This window comes from Meles meles, chromosome 9 (genome assembly GCF_922984935.1).
Source record: "Meles meles chromosome 9, mMelMel3.1 paternal haplotype, whole genome shotgun sequence".
NCBI lineage: Eukaryota > Metazoa > Chordata > Mammalia > Carnivora > Mustelidae > Meles > Meles meles.
Window position 1 is genome coordinate 75,030,780 of NC_060074.1, and position 17,443 is coordinate 75,048,222.

General features: G+C 38.4%; 1 protein-coding gene across 1 annotated transcript in view; it reads right to left on the minus strand.

The window, feature by feature from the left end:
- The window catches only part of CCDC141 (coiled-coil domain containing 141), a 220,131-nt gene that overhangs the window by 25,316 nt on the left and 177,372 nt on the right, over window positions 1-17,443 (minus strand). Inside the window, exons 12-17 of the mRNA XM_046018027.1 lie at window positions 16,205-16,384; window positions 10,974-11,153; window positions 10,286-10,411; window positions 8,096-8,284; window positions 6,619-6,798; window positions 4,688-4,837 (exon numbers count right to left, since the gene is read on the minus strand). Coding sequence (XP_045873983.1) covers window positions 4,688-4,837; window positions 6,619-6,798; window positions 8,096-8,284; window positions 10,286-10,411; window positions 10,974-11,153; window positions 16,205-16,384 — 1,005 coding nt within the window. The remainder of the gene's footprint in view (window positions 1-4,687; window positions 4,838-6,618; window positions 6,799-8,095; window positions 8,285-10,285; window positions 10,412-10,973; window positions 11,154-16,204; window positions 16,385-17,443) is intronic.

A 17,443-nucleotide genomic window follows, 5' to 3' on the forward strand; every position in this document is an offset into this window, starting at 1 on the left:
CCCAAAGATTCATAATTCAACCTGAATGATTTGCTACAATTAGTATGGCTAGAATATCTAGCCTAAGTCCTGGAGAGATTTCAGGACAAGGCTCCCTTGGCCTCCTTTCGCTTGGCAACCATGCAGATGTCCCTGTGTGCTCAAGGCCAGCGCTGTGGCAGCGGAAGTGGGACAGGCTGCGGGGAGAGGACGGTGGCTCCGTTTGACATCGTGTCTCGATCATGGCTAGTGTCTCTGCCCTGCAAGCTCTGTGTGTTCATATGTTTGTTTTACTTCCTGGACATGGTAACTATGATTTTAAATTTCAGCTCTCTGTATTCTTCAGGAAGAAGAGTCTCCTTGCAGACGTGAAACACCAAACTGTAATGGACATTTTCAGAACAAATATATCTTTTCTATTCTCTACCCTCTGGATGGACCCACGGTGTGGCCTGGTTGCGACTGACTGTGACTTGAAGTCCCATGGGCTTTAATTCACTCTGGGCTCCATGTTCCCAGAGGACTTTCATGGGCTTATGGTCCAGTACACAGTGGCCACATTGACAATATGTGTCGAATGATGATAGTTTAGTGTTTTTTTTCTTAAAATGACAGGTATAGGGTTATCAATCCAGAAAATAATAACCCTGGCACCATACCACAGTGCTGCCCACCCCGTGTTTTAGCCGTCTGGGCACTCTTTATCTGTTTCTTCTCCTGCCAGTGGGGGACTGTCCGTGGTCATTTTATCACCAGCAAAGTGCTCTATGATGTCAGGAAGTTGGGTATGTGTCTATTCTTCGATTCTAATTTGCTGCTTCTCATCTGCCTCGTGTCTCTGGAACTCAGATGACCGACTTCTCCAAATTGACAAAAAAAATTTGTGTAACTGGAACATGAGATTCCGACATATGGAACTGACCTATATATACACCAAGTCCTTTTCTGTTTCCTTCCCGATGGGTAGGATGTTGCTACAGTAGAAAAAAAAATTCAGGCTAAAGTAATCTAATTACATGAAAGCTTCTGTTTGCAAAACTTATTTTGAGAGAATGGATACCAACCCAATTCTGTCATTGCTGTTTTGATTTTTTTTTTCCAGCAAAGTAATTGCGACCCATAATGAGACTCCAGTTACAAATTTCCATTAACATTATGTAAATGTAAAAGTAACTTTTTGGGTCAGGTTGCAGATAGAAAACATGCTTAATATCAACTTATTACATTTCTAAATAAAGATGTGTAAAAGAATGAGTAACTGCTGATGTTCTGTCATGTCTAACCACAGAGAATGTCTGTAATGCTTTGCGTATTAACAGCTTATTTATGCTGTTAATTTAGGCAAGAAAATACATGGTGAAATTCAACATTTGTGCATACCAATCAATGTATCTTTGTGTGAAATGAGTGAGAAAAAAAATGCCACGAAATCTGGCAGTCTGAAGGCTGTGAAGGTAGACATGGAGAAAATGAGATTTTTACAATATCCTATGTCTTAGATAGTCTATGAAATGAGAAAATAATAGTACTTTACTCAAAGATAATCAAGGCACAGAACCATGGTTTTTTGTCTTTAAAGAATATCACATCACATTAAAAAAAATCGCCTTTAGAACACCTCATTTTATTTTGCTCTGAGGTACTGAGTCCTCTACTAGGGAGCTCAAGTGCAGTTAGAACCATGTACGTTAGTTAGGGCATCATCAACAAGTAATTTTGGTTGAAATGACCAAATGAACTGTGCTATTGTATCAGAACATCTAAACAGCTTGGAATGGCTATGCCGGAAAACAAGGCTGGCAGAGGAAAGTGCAGAGAAGGTGTACATGGTGCTTCAGACTGCACCGTGGGAGCAAGTGGGGACTTTGAGTTTAGCAATTGACAACTTGTTGGTGCCCAATAGAGCCTGAAGACCAGCAGGTGAACTTTTGGCCCAAAGCTGACTCCTCAACACACCATGAACAGAAGCTCTGCAGTCCTAGAGTGCTCTGCTCAAATGCAAATCATACACACCTCAGGTTTCTCACCCTAAAAAGGAAGATGTGTCAAAGTTGAGATCTCCCAAAATCTATTTCCACTCAGAGTCTGTGAATTTCCAAGAAGCACTTGAAGCACACTGGAAAAAAACAATGTGTTTCCAAATCAACTTAAAAAATAAAATGCATTGGGGTGGCTGGGTGGCTCAGTCAGTTAAGTGACTGCCTTCAGCTCAGGTCATGATCCCAAGGTCCTCAGAGCAAGCCCCACGTTGGGCTTCCTGCTCAGCTGGGAAGCCTACTTCTCCCTCTCTCCCCTGCTCTCTCTCTCAAATAAATAAATAAAATCTTTTTAAAAAAATGCAATGTTTGCTCTAGTTCCTGGTGGGGTATCTGACTTTAATGTTTTTATATACAAAAAAAGTAGAATAACATATTGCTTTTAATTTTTTATAATGTTTAAAGTACCTATGCTAAATATTAATAATGATAATATAACAAAAATGTCTAGGTATATAAATATTATATTTATATAATATAAATTCCACTTGGAATCTAAATATTAATAATGATAATATAACAAAAATGTCTAGGTATATAAATATTATATTTATATAATATAAATTCCACTTGGAATCTACCCATCTATACTGTGATATTCACAAATTAGAATGTGCATATATTTATTTTACTAAAGTGCACTAAAAATATTCCTTCTGATTATCTTCCCATTAGGCTTGTGGTTGGAAAGTCCAGGGTGTGGAGGCTACACTCTTACATGCCTACTATATTTCTACAAGAAGGAAAGGAGGAAAGGACCAAGGATTTTCAAAGAACCTTTAAATGTGAAATTAAAACTTCGACCAAAGATTAGATGGATATGAAGTAGAAACAAATGGGAAGACTACTAGTTCTTTTAATGTTTGAGGTCGTGTTAAAGTGATAACTGATTCCAACATGTATCTGGTTGCTCATTACGGTACAGATAATCCTGGGGTGTCCCGACTGTGACTACAAGGGACATCTGTCATCTCAGCTAAGCTGGCTCCCAGCAGAGGCTCATCACAAGGCAGCCTGTAAATAAACCCCTGTGGGAAGGGCCTGCATGGGGAGACCCAGCTCCATACATGCCATAGTGAATCAGGAAGATGGAAACTGAGCTATAGGGATCTGGGAGTAACCCTTAGCCTCCTCCACTTGTGGTTTCTGTTAGTATAGAGGTGTATATCCCTGCAGGGAGAGAGATTTTTGGCAAAACAAAGTTTACCAAAGAAGAAGAAGGGAGAAGGAGAGGAAGAAGGGGAGAGATTGGAGAGGGAGAGAAGGAGGAGGAGGGAGGGAAGAAAGAATATAACTTTGAGGAAAGGAAGAAAAAAAATTGTTTGCAAGCCTGAAAATCTAAATGTTATAGCCTTGGGAGAACAATGGTTTCTTTAATATTGTTTTCTTTAACAAGACTTGAATGAAGTACTGTTAGCTGAAACCAGAAGAGGCCATAGCGGGTAGACTACACTCTGGGTTTAACCCCGAATAAATCTCTAGCCCAGCATGAGTCCCTGGGACATAGACTCTGAGCAGCAACTCTACAGTCTGGCAGCACATTGCTAAAATGAAAGTCATTTTTGATGTTCCTGTGTCTCTGCTGGGGTCCACGTGGCCTCTCCTGCTCTCTGCCCCTCTCACTTTCCTTCCAGCCCTGCTCCCTTCCTGCACCTGCCAGTGGTCTATAAAAGTGTGGTCTGCAGGAAGGAGCGTGTGAGAGCTAGACCACCATTCTAGTTTAGATACTCATACTTGAGTTCATGAGCTAATGTCTGATATTTGATATTTGCTGGGCCCAGATTGTGTAAATCAGGCATCAACAAAACATTTGAGGAGGTTTCCCCTTCCTCTTCCTCCACCCGCTTTTGTAATGGACTTGTGACTGATGGACCCAGAAACATTTTTCTCTAAATGGTGATAAGTCTGGAATTGTAGTACTATGTATCCCACTGTCAATTCTCAGTCAAAAATCAGGAACTATGTTTTGCTATCCTGATCTATGTTTTCTCCCCAGAATAAGTTTATTTAAATGGAAAGTTTAACTAGGGGAGGAATATTTTGGCTCGTTACATGTTTGGGGGTTGTGGGTTTGGATGGAGTTGAGGGAGAGGAGGTGGAATTATGTGTTTGAGCGGGTACATGGACGCAGAAGATAACTTTTACCCATTGCTCCTTTTTCTCTAGAAGTTGTTTTTCCAGTAAACCACTCCATTTGAGTAAATACGAAACCAGCCTGTTGACTTTGGTGATAATACTTTGTAGCCTCTGAGGCAAAGAGCCTGCTCCCCTGGCCGATGCCACCCCCTTCGCTATGAGTCATTGGTCCTTAAATAGAATCTCAGCAGGTCAGAGCTGACTTCATAGGGACGGCATCACCCTTTCTGTCCTGATGGGCTATATCTACTTAAGCAAGCAGTTGCTGTACAGGCTTGGGGGTGGGGGGTGCGGGGAGAAAGCAAATAAAACACTGTAACAGTGTGTTCTAGGTTTTTCTAGGCATTGACAACTTACTGACTTGGGTGCTTGAAATTGACTTAAACTTTCAGAGCCCTGAGACGTTGCTTGGTAGATGAAAGGTCAGGGTGGAACAAAAGGTCCCTGATTGTGGGTGCACACGTACAGACAAGAGACACATGCTTTAGGTTGAGAGCAGCTTTTCACAAGGTGGGCTCTCGCCCCTGTCACTGTACCTCGTTTATACTGTCCCTTGTGGCGCAGAACTCCAGGCTGCGGGTCAGGGTCCGTTCATACTCCTGGGCTCTGGCACGCCAGTTCCCACTGTCCCCCTCAAGGAGGTCCAGCTGCTGCTGCAGTTTCTTTGCGGAAACGTTAGAGCAGTTCTGAAAATGAAAGAGAAGAGGAAGTGACAAAGGGACTGGGTGAAACAGCAATGAGATGCATGTGCTATTTACCTGCATTAGGGAGCTCATAAAGGACATTAAAAAAACCGGCTCCTGGCTTACCTTACCTTAGCATATTTGAATATAATGAATTCAGAACGGAGAGCCAGACACCAGCATGTTGGGAAGACAAACCGTTGCATTTCCAGTCTTGAAACTTCAATTTTGAAGATTTGCTCATCACATCCAACTCTTCAGAGACACCGTTTATTATAACGTATAATTTTTACTTCAAAAGGCATAAAATATGCATTGGAAACATTCAGCGTCTGCACTATAATTTTCCTGTCAACTTGAACTTAACCTCAGGTTCATTATGCAAGTGCGCCAATCTCTGCTCAACACAGAGGGCTGCTGAGGCCAAGGCCAGATGAGGGTTGGAGAACAATTTATAATATTATTTGTGCAAAGTGAGACATCTTACTTTTTTCTTTCTTTTTAAAATACATTTATTAATAAAACAAAACTCTTTAAAAAGAAAACTCCTTCTTGATAAAAACTTTCTTGCTCTCTATAACAGCAACAGATATTTTGTATTTCTATGTCTTTCAGTTAAAAAATTAAAAAAAAAAACAAAAAACTTTAGGTTCATTGCATTCCATATCATTTAATGGAGATTTTAGATGAACTTTAAAGTAAAATTGGCCATTATGATTTTGTTAATGTTATACATACTAGATAGAATAAACATAATCTTTTCTCCCCTCAAATTAGGAATTTGGAGGATTTTTTTTCTTTTTAATCAGAGTCCTGTATATTATTTATAAAAATTTGATCTGAAAATACTGTCTTCTCTTTAGGCTCCTTTGTGAAGGTCAGTCCAGTGGCATAAAGCAGATTCAGCGACCAGTGCCCAAGCCAGAAAGCTCCTCCGTGATGGAATTTTATGGATAAAGCCGCTTCTCTGGGCCTCAGAGCCTTCTTTTATGAAATGAGTGTCCTGGGCTAGATTATCTCTACCATACCTTTCCAGATCCAAAATGCTAAAGCAGCATTTTGATTGGTCCAATCAAAATATAACCTGAGCCACAAGAATAATTAAAAATTTTCCGGTAGCTATATTAAAAAGTAAAAAAGAAACAGGTGCAATTCATTTTTCATAATAAAGATTGTTCAAACATATACCATCATTTTAACATGTGAACAAATGTTAAAAATATTAACACAGTTTTTTATACTAAGTCTTTGAAATCTAGTGTGTATTTCACACTTACAAGCACTTCTTAATTGTTGCTAAACTTGTCAGAAATAATTGATCCGTATTCAAATTTCATAGTTTATAGTTTAAAATGTAAAATCACATATTCAAACTATTCCCAACATACTTAAAAGTTTTCTCATAATTACACTGAGTGTCAGTTTTAAAATTTAAATTAATTAAAAATAAATAAAATTAAAATTTAGTTCTTTAGTTGCATTAGACCCATTTCAAATGCAAAAACCTGACTGCCATATTAGACAACAGAGCTCTACAATTCTATTTTTTAATTAGCATGAGGATAGATGTACTAAACAAGACTTTTATAAAGCAATTTTCCTCCTTAAAAGTTTTTTTTTTTGTTTTGTTCTAGGTGGTAGAAATTCACCACAAGTAACTACCCCAATGGCTTAATGTATTCTTAAATTTAACATATACTAGGCAGTCAGCCTGGTTTCTTTGATATTATCCCCCAACTCTCAGCTTTAATTACATAGGAATGATGGTGTTCCAAGTTGCTTACAGGCCGCTGCACTGATGAGATGATGTCCACTCCCAGGGAAAGGGCCAGATTATGGAGATGATCGATGTGTGCCTGCTTCTCCTGAGCCCGACTGAGGTGGACCTGGGCTTTGTGGGCATCATCCAGATCCTCTGGCTGGTCTAAAAACCCTTTTTCCCTTGATTTGTGGAGATGACTCAGCTGGAATTTAAGACAGTAACGATTAACATGGATTTCCTATTTTTCTGAAGACTGATTTCTTTTTAAAGCCTACTTTCCATAACCGATTTTACTACCTGGTCAAAATGCTGCCAAGCCTATCTATAATTATCAGTGTCCTAGATTAAAAAAAAAAAAAGCAAAAAAACCCAAAACATTACAGTGCTTCAAATGGGTAGGGTAAAATTGAGGAATTAACATTGTCAGTTCTCTTCAAGAAGAAAACACTCTTTTTGGTCAGAGTCTAAAGCTTTGGCAAGATCTAGGCTTGTGTGCTGAGTAAATTCAGAGGCTATTTTAAAGGGATATCGATATATCTCCATTTTCTGTTAAGAGAAGCTAATAACTATAAAGCTCTATTGAGCACTCCATAATGTCAGTTACTTGAGATACATTAAAAAAATAAAAGGATTTGTTTTCTTACCTCAAAGAGCTTACACTTCTTGAGTTGAGGGGAAAAGTCATTTAGAATCAAGATGGTAGGGGTGCCTGCGTGTCTCAGTCAGTCAAGCATCTGCCTTCTGCTCAGGTCATGATCCCAGGGCGCTGGGATCAAGCCCTGCATCGGGCTCCCTGCTCAGCAGGGAGTCTGCTTTTCTCTCTCCCTCTCCCCCTGCTCTGCTCTCTCTCTGTCTCTCTCTTACTTACTCTTTCTCTCAAATAAGTAAAATCTTAAAAAAAAGAATCAAGATGCTAAAAATGACAAATGTGTAAAATAAACAAAGAAAGTTCTGGGAGGGGCACCTGGGTGGCTCAGTGGGTTAAAGCCTCTGCCTTCGGCTCGGGTCATGATCCCAGGGTCCTGGGATCGAGCCCCACATCAGGCTCTCTGCTCTGCAGGAAGCCTGCTTCCTCCTCTCTCTCTGCCTGCCTCTCTGCCTAGTTGTGATTTCTCTCTGTCAAATAAATAAAATATTTAAAAAAAAAAAAAAGAAAGAAAGTTCTGGGAACTTAGAAGAGAGACACATCATTCCGAGGGACATACGTTTGCTGGAGGCAGGGGCATGGTTTAAATAGTAGAGGAGAGAGAAAAGGAGCGGTCAGGGAATGGCGCCTGAGAGTCCAGGCTTGGAGTTAGGAATGTGTGCACTATCTTTGAGGGACAAAGAAAAGCTTGGTTGGGCTGGATCATCAGGAGGGAGTGAGAAAAGGTTAAAGGCCAGACTGTGGAAAGCTTCTAGTACCAGAATGAACAATGTGGCCTTTATTACATAATAATTTATTTTTAATTTTGCAGTTGAAAACTGAGGGTCTTCCAGCTCTCTGTGACAAGTCTCACCTTCTCCTTGACTTGGTGGAATCGGACCAGCTTGTACAGGATATCCTTGTAATCTCGGATTCTCTCCTTCTGTGTTTGGTGGAGATGAATAAGCTCCCTCAGCTGCTGGGACTTCTCTTTCACAGGGGCTCCTTTGCCACTTAGCTCTTCCGATGCTCTTAGGAGGTACCGAACTTCATCATTCAGTTGCTAAGAGTTAAAAGCAATAAAAGATATCCGACTTTTAGGGAGCCTTTTCTATAACTGACTACAGGAAGGTCCATATCACCAATTATTCTATCACCTGTTAACAATTACTTATGGTCGGCCCCACCCCATCCCTGCAAATCCAGGCTTTGTGTTACCTGGTGCTCAGGATACATTATTCTATTCCCATCTTCTCAGAAATTAAAAAGAAAATTATTAGCAACACAAAAAACATTTCAGAGCTAGCTGGTAAAATACAAACCGCCTGTTTCTGGGACACACCAGGCACTCCAGTAATCTGGGAAGTGAAGGTATTTTAGATATTTTGTGAAGCCATGGCCATCTCTGATATTCAGTACAGACCAGGATCAGGCGGTATGGTAAAGACACCAAGACATTGCAAGTCTAAAAATATATTGGGGGAATTACTTGTCCTCTATGATAACAGAATGATCAGCATGAACTACCAGCTGAGCAATGTGGTAGATATGCTGCTCTAAAAATGGTCATCCCAGAAGCCACAAATAGCCACCACATGTAGAAGGGGGGACAGAACAGCTTCCTTTTTACCCAGCACAGCTCAGATATCCCTTATAGGAATCCAGATTCTGGGACAGAACTTACAAAGGGCAGACAACTCAAAGAGGACGTCGCTATACTGTCAAAGATGGCTCTTCTATCAAGCAGAGAAGTAATGGAAATGATTTAGGCTAAGGAAATAATTTGTAGATGAGTAACAGAAAGGTCTTCAAGTCAAAATCAAGCATGGGGGCAACAAATATATGCACAGTGACAGAACTAACAAAGCTTGGGAATGGCGCCTGACTTCGAGGCATTTACACACTCAGCAGGCGCGGGGGCATGTGCGCACATGGAGACATGAAAGGCAAAGGGGCGTTCAAAGTACCTGACAGGGAGGCTAGTTGAATTCTCCGAGACTTTACAGAAAATCGTTCACCATGGGCTACAATGGTGTGCTTTTGTGAAGGGGAGAGGGGACCAGTTATCCATGCTATCAGCTTTACTCTTAAAAAATCTAAAACAGAGGGCACCTGGGTGGCTCAGTGGGCTAAAGCCTCTGCCTTGAGCTCAGGTCATGATCCCAGGGTCCCGGGATCAAGTCCCACATCGGGCTCTCTGCTCAGCAGCGAACCTGCTTCCCCCCTCTCACTCTGCCTGCCTCTCTGCCTACTTGTGACCACTGTCAATAAAAGAAAAAAGAAAAAAAGAATCTAAAATAGATATTTCTTAAAGGAATCTTCCACTTTCTGATTCAGCATTCTTTAAGGCCAGCACTTAGGAAGCTGTGACCAACAGAAACACAGAGAGTTTAACTTTGCAGCAAAGAACACACCAGGCAGAAGAACAGCATGACTGGCAATCACTTTTGGCAGCTGCGTCCAGGGGTAGGAGCAGCAGGAGGTAGAGGATAGGAAAGGCACTTGTAGTCAGGGCCTGGGAACATGACTCAGGGTTTTCTCTCTCATATCCTGAGGGCTCTCTGAGAGGGAGAACAGGAAGGCACAGCAAGACTCCTGGGACGGTGGTGGGGAACTGGGGTGCCAGTGGGCAGGGACCGTGACATCATAGTGGTAATTGTAGGGACAACCAGCAGCAGAGCCTCTGTGTCAGAGCGTGCACACCCTTGCTCTGAGATGTCGTAATCTAAAATGCCTCTATACCTCTTAGGGAAATAATTAGAGTGAATATATGTGATAACTATATTTATAAGGAAACAATTTAATGTAAACTAAAATGATTTAAGATAAGAGTATATTAAGGACATTTTGTAGCCTGAATGTTTGTGTATCATCAAATACAGAACAGTGCAAAACAGTAAGAAAATTTTTTTTGAAGTGGAGTGTTAGATAAGCACTGCTTTTGTTTAAAAACAAAATAAAACACAGTAATTCACCAGTCTGTGAAAATTAATTAGGTAAACCTTAACCAAACAGTTTTTGATTTTTTTCCAGTTCACCCAAGTCCATCAGTCTATTTCTTCACCTGGAGCTGAGGCTTCATTTCGTTCCATTTTTTCTGTAGACCTAAAATGGTCTGGAGGCTCCCTCCAAGGTCAAGGGCAGACACAGGCGTTAGTGCTTCCTCAAGAAGTTGTAAGTTGTAAGTAGTCTGAAACAAATGTTAGATAGTCAAGTGTTTGTTTTCTTTGACACCACTAGCAACTACGTAATGATCACTGCCATAATGACAGAGTCATCGAACTTTCCATCCCCGTGAACACCCTCACTACCTCAAATGAGTTCGTGGTTCTAAACCTGGGTTTCCCTTACTTGTTTTTGATTTTACTGTGATAAAATACATGTAACAAAATTTACCATTTTAACCAATTGTTAACTGTGCAGTTTGGTGGCAGTAGGGCATTCACGTTTGTGTGAACCTGCTGCCACCATCTACTTCCAAAACTTTTATCATCCCAAACAGAAACTCTGTACCCACTTACGCATAACCCCGGTTCCTGCCTTCCCTTAGCCCCGCTGACCTCTTTTCTGCTTTCTCTCTTTATGAACTTGACCCTCCGTACTTCGTGTAAATGGGATCATACAATATTTATCCTTTTGCTACTGGCTTATTTCACTTAGCATCCTATTTTAAAGTCTCTTTTATGTTGCAGCATATATCAGAATTTTATTCGTTTTTAAGGCTTAATAATATCCACTCAATGTTCCTGTACCTTTCTAAGTTGTTCCTTGAATGCTCCCCACTGCTGTTTCACAGGCTGAGTAGCAATGCCCTTAAGTTGCCATGTCATCCGAAGGTGGCCGAGTTCTTCTCTTTCTGCCTTCTGGCTTTCCATAGTGTTCTCCATAAAGTGTACTTCACTTTTCGCATTTAATATTTCATCCCTTTTTGCCTGTTAAATTAATAATCCACATAATGGCTTTTCTTTCCCAAGAGACATAACGTTTTTGCATACATTATTTTAGGAGGCAAACACCTGATCATAGCTAATGCAGAGCATGGTTCTGATATGAGGACAAGTCTGGAATGCCTGTTTAAAGGCACAGCAGGGCTCTCAGAACCTCTATTTTACGCTTGGACACCAGGTCCTGAGTTTTTCAAAACCTAGTAGTGTTTGAGTCCCCACCCTCATACCCCTGTCCAGGGTCTGGTTACTTCCTAAGGGGTGATAGAATGAGCACCAGGATCCAGAAAAGTTAAAGTCAAAATTATGTTAATGCATAAGTTTTGAAGTGTAGTCCACCTTTTACTTGAACACACTCATTGGAGTGTGTCAAATTCTCAGTATCAGGAATTTGAGGGGTCTGTTTTTCTCTTCAAATTTATCCCACTGTATATACTATGATTATTTTAAATTTTCCTTGTGAGCATGCTTGAAGTTACTCCCTTTTGTGAGAACTGAAATGTATGCCTATAAATCTCTATATTTGTATCTCTATTATGCACAGATCACATATCTAAATGCAGAGCCTTCTTCCCAACTTCTATATGCTCTGGCTGACTAATTGGAAAGCCTTTAAACGATGTGTTTAAACAAGGGGGAAAACAATTGGACGCAGAAGGATAAGAGAAGTAAAGAGTAAGACCACATTTTTTTTTCTTTTGGCACATAAAAAATGTAATATTTGAATATTTGGTTGACAAAGCACTAGTTTTCCTTTGATGGCCAGCCTTTCTCAATAAATCCTTCAATTTCTAAGGAGCAAATATGCACGGATGTCTATAATGGCAATTACAGCTAGGTATCTAGAAGTCAAGGGATCTTTTAAATCGTAGTCAGAGATAGTGTTATAAATATATAACAATATTTTATTTTTTAATTAAAAAAATTTTTTTTATTTATTTATTTGCCAGAGATAGAGAGAGAGAGAGCGCACAGGCAGGGAGAGAGGCAGCAGAGGCAGAGGGTGAATCAGGCTCCAAGCCAAGCAAAGAGCCCGATGTGGAACTCGATCCCAGGACACTGGGATCATGACCTGAGCCCGAAGGCAGCCACCCAACCAGCTGAGCCACCCAGGCATCCCTGTAACAATATTTTAAAAGACCATTTTATTTTTAGGGGCGTCTGGGTGGCTCAGTGGGTTAAAGCCTCTTGCCTTCAGCTCGGGTCATGATCCCGGGGTCCTGGAATCCAGCCCCGCATTGGGCTCTCTGCTCAGTGGGGAGCCTGCTTCCTTCCTTCTCTCTGCCTGCCTCTCTGCCTACTTGTGATTTCTGTCTGTCAAATAAATAAGTAAAATCTTTAAAAAAAATAAAGAAAAGACCATTTTATTTTTAAATTATTTTAAATGACATTAATATCTCATATTTATATTTTTATATCAATTTAGACATAATAAAGTTCTGATTAATTACAAAAGAATTTAATTGCAAGTCCTAAATGAGATTCCCCCTCATGAATTTGTGGGTTCAAAAATAAAATGATATATGCTGTAATTATGGTTAACAAGAGTCTAGTATATCATAAAAGGCATTAGATAACTTCAGCAAAACCCACTCCAAATAATATTTTTTTAACCTATGCTATAAAGTTAGGGTATCTTTCACATACTATTAAGTAACTATTAATCAGAATATAATATGTAATTTAATGTAAACTTGGAAATTGCAACATATCGATGTCAAGCCCAACCCACAGGGCATGATTCTAGTAAGGTCTGGAAAAGGGAGAACACAGCAATATTTGTGGCTGTCTAGCTAGCAAGATTCAGGAAGAGTGATGATGTACTTGGCACACTTAAATATTGTGACCATTCAAGAAGATTAAATAATTTGTCCAAGGTCTAGTTAGTAAACACAATACTCATTCTACTTCTGTGTAGGGGCATGGAAAAATTTGCCATACTCTTATCTAATAGGGTACTAAATTTCCATTTGAATTCAGGCACAGTGAATGGTGTGCTTTGTTTTCTAGATACATTGGTAACAGGAAGGCAGGATCCTGGATAGCATCCTTGATATTCACTGTTATAAATTAGTAAACTGGCACTTTCATCAAGATGTCTGCCAGATTTCTCACCTAAATCAATTTCTCTAATCTTAATTATTTTTTTTTTAAATAAACTGAAAATTTTTCAGTTTCAAGCTTGAACAGCAACCCAGTCGAGAGCAGAACAGTGGAAAATGCCAGCTGGCCTTCTTCCTTTTTAAAATGGAACTGGTTATCACATTTCAGCAATAATGTTTGTTTAAAAGCCTAATGGTCCAAAAAATATGAAGAGAATTAAAAATGTGTTTTACTTGCTTTACCAACACTTTCTTATCTCGAAATATCACTGAACCAATACAGTTAACTATTATGTGCACCTTAATATTTATTAACAAAGAGGATTTATTAAATGAAAGTGGTAAGGCCCTCAGGGTAAAGCATGTGTTTTATACATAACGTCTGAGATTTCGTAGATTTGATTCATGGGTCCTGCCAAAACAGGACTCCATGACTGGAAACCAAGAGAAATATAGACAACAGAAACAACTTCAGGCCCAGATGTTGGAATTAGCTGACAAACACTTCAAAAAAACCCATGATTAATACGATCAAGAAAGTACAGGAGAGATGCAGAGAAGACAAGAAAGAGAATTTCACTGGCAATTGAAATCTAGTTAAAAAAGAAAGATCCACCTGGAAGTTTCAGGGCTGAAAAACAAATTTCTGAAATGAAGTTAGTAATAAAAAGGATAGACATAAAAATATAGTTTGCAAATATTTGGATTTCCTTGTGACTACAAATTAGAGAAGTACACAATCAAGAGATTGAAGACTATATGACAAAGTAAAAATGAAAAGATGATAGATAATACATGTTCTAAATGTTCCAAATAAGAAATAACCTGATTAAAAAAAAATAACCTGATTAGCTTTTACAGTAAAGCACCCATATTAGATAAGAACATGTGCAAATTGCTTAGCAAGTTTTCTCTGATGCTTGAGAATAGCATTCGATATATTAGCACTACTTAACACTTATTTTGTTTCCCCATAGATTTAATAAGAATAGTCAATATTCAAGAATAGTCAATAGTTGTCTTCAAACAGCAAAGGTAGACATAGAGTAGATAAAGAGAAAATCATAGTGGATGAGAATAGTTATAGAACCTAACTCTTCCAATTGAATTTGGACTCCTGACTGAGATTCCTCACAGTTCAGAGTAGTGGGAAATTGCAGGTATCAGTTATCTTTGCAAACTGACAGAAAATAAGAGAAGGGCCAGAAAGTTAGAGAAAGGAAAATGCCCTCATTTTCACAAGTGGGAAAAGGATGGCCAAATCCTCTACAGATCGGTAAGCCTTACACTGAAAATCAGTGCAGCAAGTTTATCATGAATTAAGTAGTTTGTGAGCACTTTGGAATGAATTCCTTGATCAGAAGGAGTCAAACTGATTTATGCCAGATTATACTTACGTAATTGAAAGGATACTTGGTAGAGAGGCCTTCCTTTGAGCTGTCTCTCTCAACACAGACTTAGGAAAAAAGTTGTGAATTAGTGGTCAAAATGAAGTACTATTGGAAGTGTCTGTGACTATTTAATAAACGGGTTAATCAAGGGATGGCTTAATGGATTGGGAAATCAACTTAGCCTTAGACACTTTTATTAAAAATCTACTTGCAGTCACAGAAGGCCTGCTTATCAAACGTATAGAATTAAATTCAGAAAATATGGCTAATTCAGTAGAGAGCAGGTTCAGAATTAGTTTAACAAGATGGAATCATGGGAGAAAACTAATAACATAACATTAAATAGGAATAAATATAAAGTCCTGCATAAATGCCTGACAGAAGTTGCTCAGTAGAAATTGCAATGAAAATGTAAGGGGAGTTTTATTTGATCACAACCCGAACATGGACCAGCAAAGTGAAATTATTGCTAAAAATGTTTTCATACTCCTAGCTCTCCTTCTTGAAGAATGATGTCATTCATTTGTTTTTTTTTGTGCTTTGTGTTTTGTTGTGCTTTGTTGTACTTTGTGTTGAAGTTGAACCCACTTTTTGGTGACATTTTATGAATGACTTTGACAAACCATAGAAAATTCTGGGAGAGAGAACTGGGATGGAAAAAGATATGAAGCTATCTCAAATGATAGAATGGATTTCTATGTGGTTAGTTACCAGAAAAACCCAGTTTAGACATAGCAACTATTTTCAGTGTTTGAAGGATTTTTATGTGTGAGAAGAATGAAATATGAACACTTTTTTTCCCTGTGTAGCTACAGAGGGTTAGAAACAGATATGAAGACAGATCTGGCTTAACAATTTAAAAAAAAAAAGTTTTCTAGTAGCTGGCATTTTGTACAACGAAATGAGCAGTTTCATTAGAAAGATACTTGAGGTATTAAAGGAGAGGTAGATTAGCCATTTTTCAAAAAACTTTGTAGAGAAGTTTATATGGGTCTGAGGTTGATATAAAGATTCTAGAGTATTTTACAGATACAATTCAAAACTAAAATTTAGAGTACATTTTTAAATACAATGGAGCTTCACTATGGAAAGTTCTGCTATAGTAAGAAATTCTTCAAAATGATGATTCATCCTAGATGTCTTCTTTAACCTCTGGAAATTTTATAAGACCTTGTTGTACTTTCTCAAAATAACACAGAACTTTTGGATGGGCTTCTAACTGAGGTTGCCATGTAATACTGACAATATTGTATTTGAATTATAGTCACTCTTTCTTCTTAATAGTTAAAAAAGCCTTCGTTAGCAATGGATAGGAGGTCTAAGACCAGATAAACATATAAGTGCTCGGCTTTAGGACTGTTCTAGGTTGAATAAAGCTAAATAAATAAATAAATTAATTAATAATAAATAATAACAATAAAACAAACAAAAAACAAAAACAACTTGTTACATCAGCAACGCTGATTAGCAGACAGATGAATTGGTTTGACTTTGACAAGGAATCCTTGCAGAAGGTGTAATGTAACACATTTAATATCATTCTTACCATATTTATTAAATTAAGGAACTCAAGCCCTAGATCTTGAGTTAAAAAACTCCTCTTCAAAAATAGCTGCCATTGCTTCTCAGCTGAATCCGATCGAAGCTTGACTTCAGCATCATCCTCTTCCTTCTGCAGGATTTCAGTTTGGTAAAACTCCTTTAGGTTCTGATACTGTTCCTGTACCTAAAAGGGAAAAAAAACGAGAATATAAATGAAAATTAAGAACACTTAAAAACATTTTTAAAGAAAAAAATAGCAGTAAATTCTAATAAAAACCTAAATAAAAATTAAGCAAACCACATTTCAGAATTCTTTAAGTTATTATTGAATATTGTCAATTTACTAAAAAACATGAAAATCTGTTTAGGTTGTCGACAAATAGGACTACCCCTCAGTAACAAATTAAGCTGACAAGTTTGTTACCCGCAAGATCTCATTACCATAAGCAAAACCATATTTATGTATTACATATGTGCATGTTTTGCAACTGGGGACAATTTGCGTCAAAGACCAGTGTGGTTCCCTTTAAAGCTGAGTTTTATAATTCAGAAGGAAGAAACACACACACACACACACACACACACACACACACACAAAACCAGGGAATACAAATCAGAAAGAAGGAAATGTAAGCCAGTACAAATTATTTGTAATTATTAATCACAATTTCCTTCTGATCAGTGATAAACCAGAATAAAAAAGCGCAATTACTAATTTTCTCTGCAAGTATTAATATTAAGCTGCCTCCCTAAGCTTATCTTACTGAGATATAATTATATTTTCTCATTTGCTAACCAATACTAGCAGTACCAGATTATTTTAAATCACTCTCTTTGATCAGAGCTTATATAAAATCAAATGCACCTATAGAACTATAGATTAACATATAATTGGGTAATGTAAAAATATTAGAAAAATTCTGACACAAGCCTTTATGCATTTTGAGTAATATTAAATGGTTAATAGAACAAGACTCAAAGAGCTCATAACTACCAAAAGCAATCTAAACAAGGTGAGAAATTTCAGGCAATGGTTAGTCACCATATTTTAAAGATATGAACATCATTCATCATTTAAAGGAACCTAATACATGGACCTGCAAATGGTGCTCAGAAACAGAAGTTCTATCCTCATTTCCCATTTTCCATTTATTCATGGTTCTGTTTTGCTGATGCTTGTTTCCTCAGCCTAGAATGAGCTTTCCATAATTTTCTGTTGCTACTTATCCTTCCTAAACTAGTG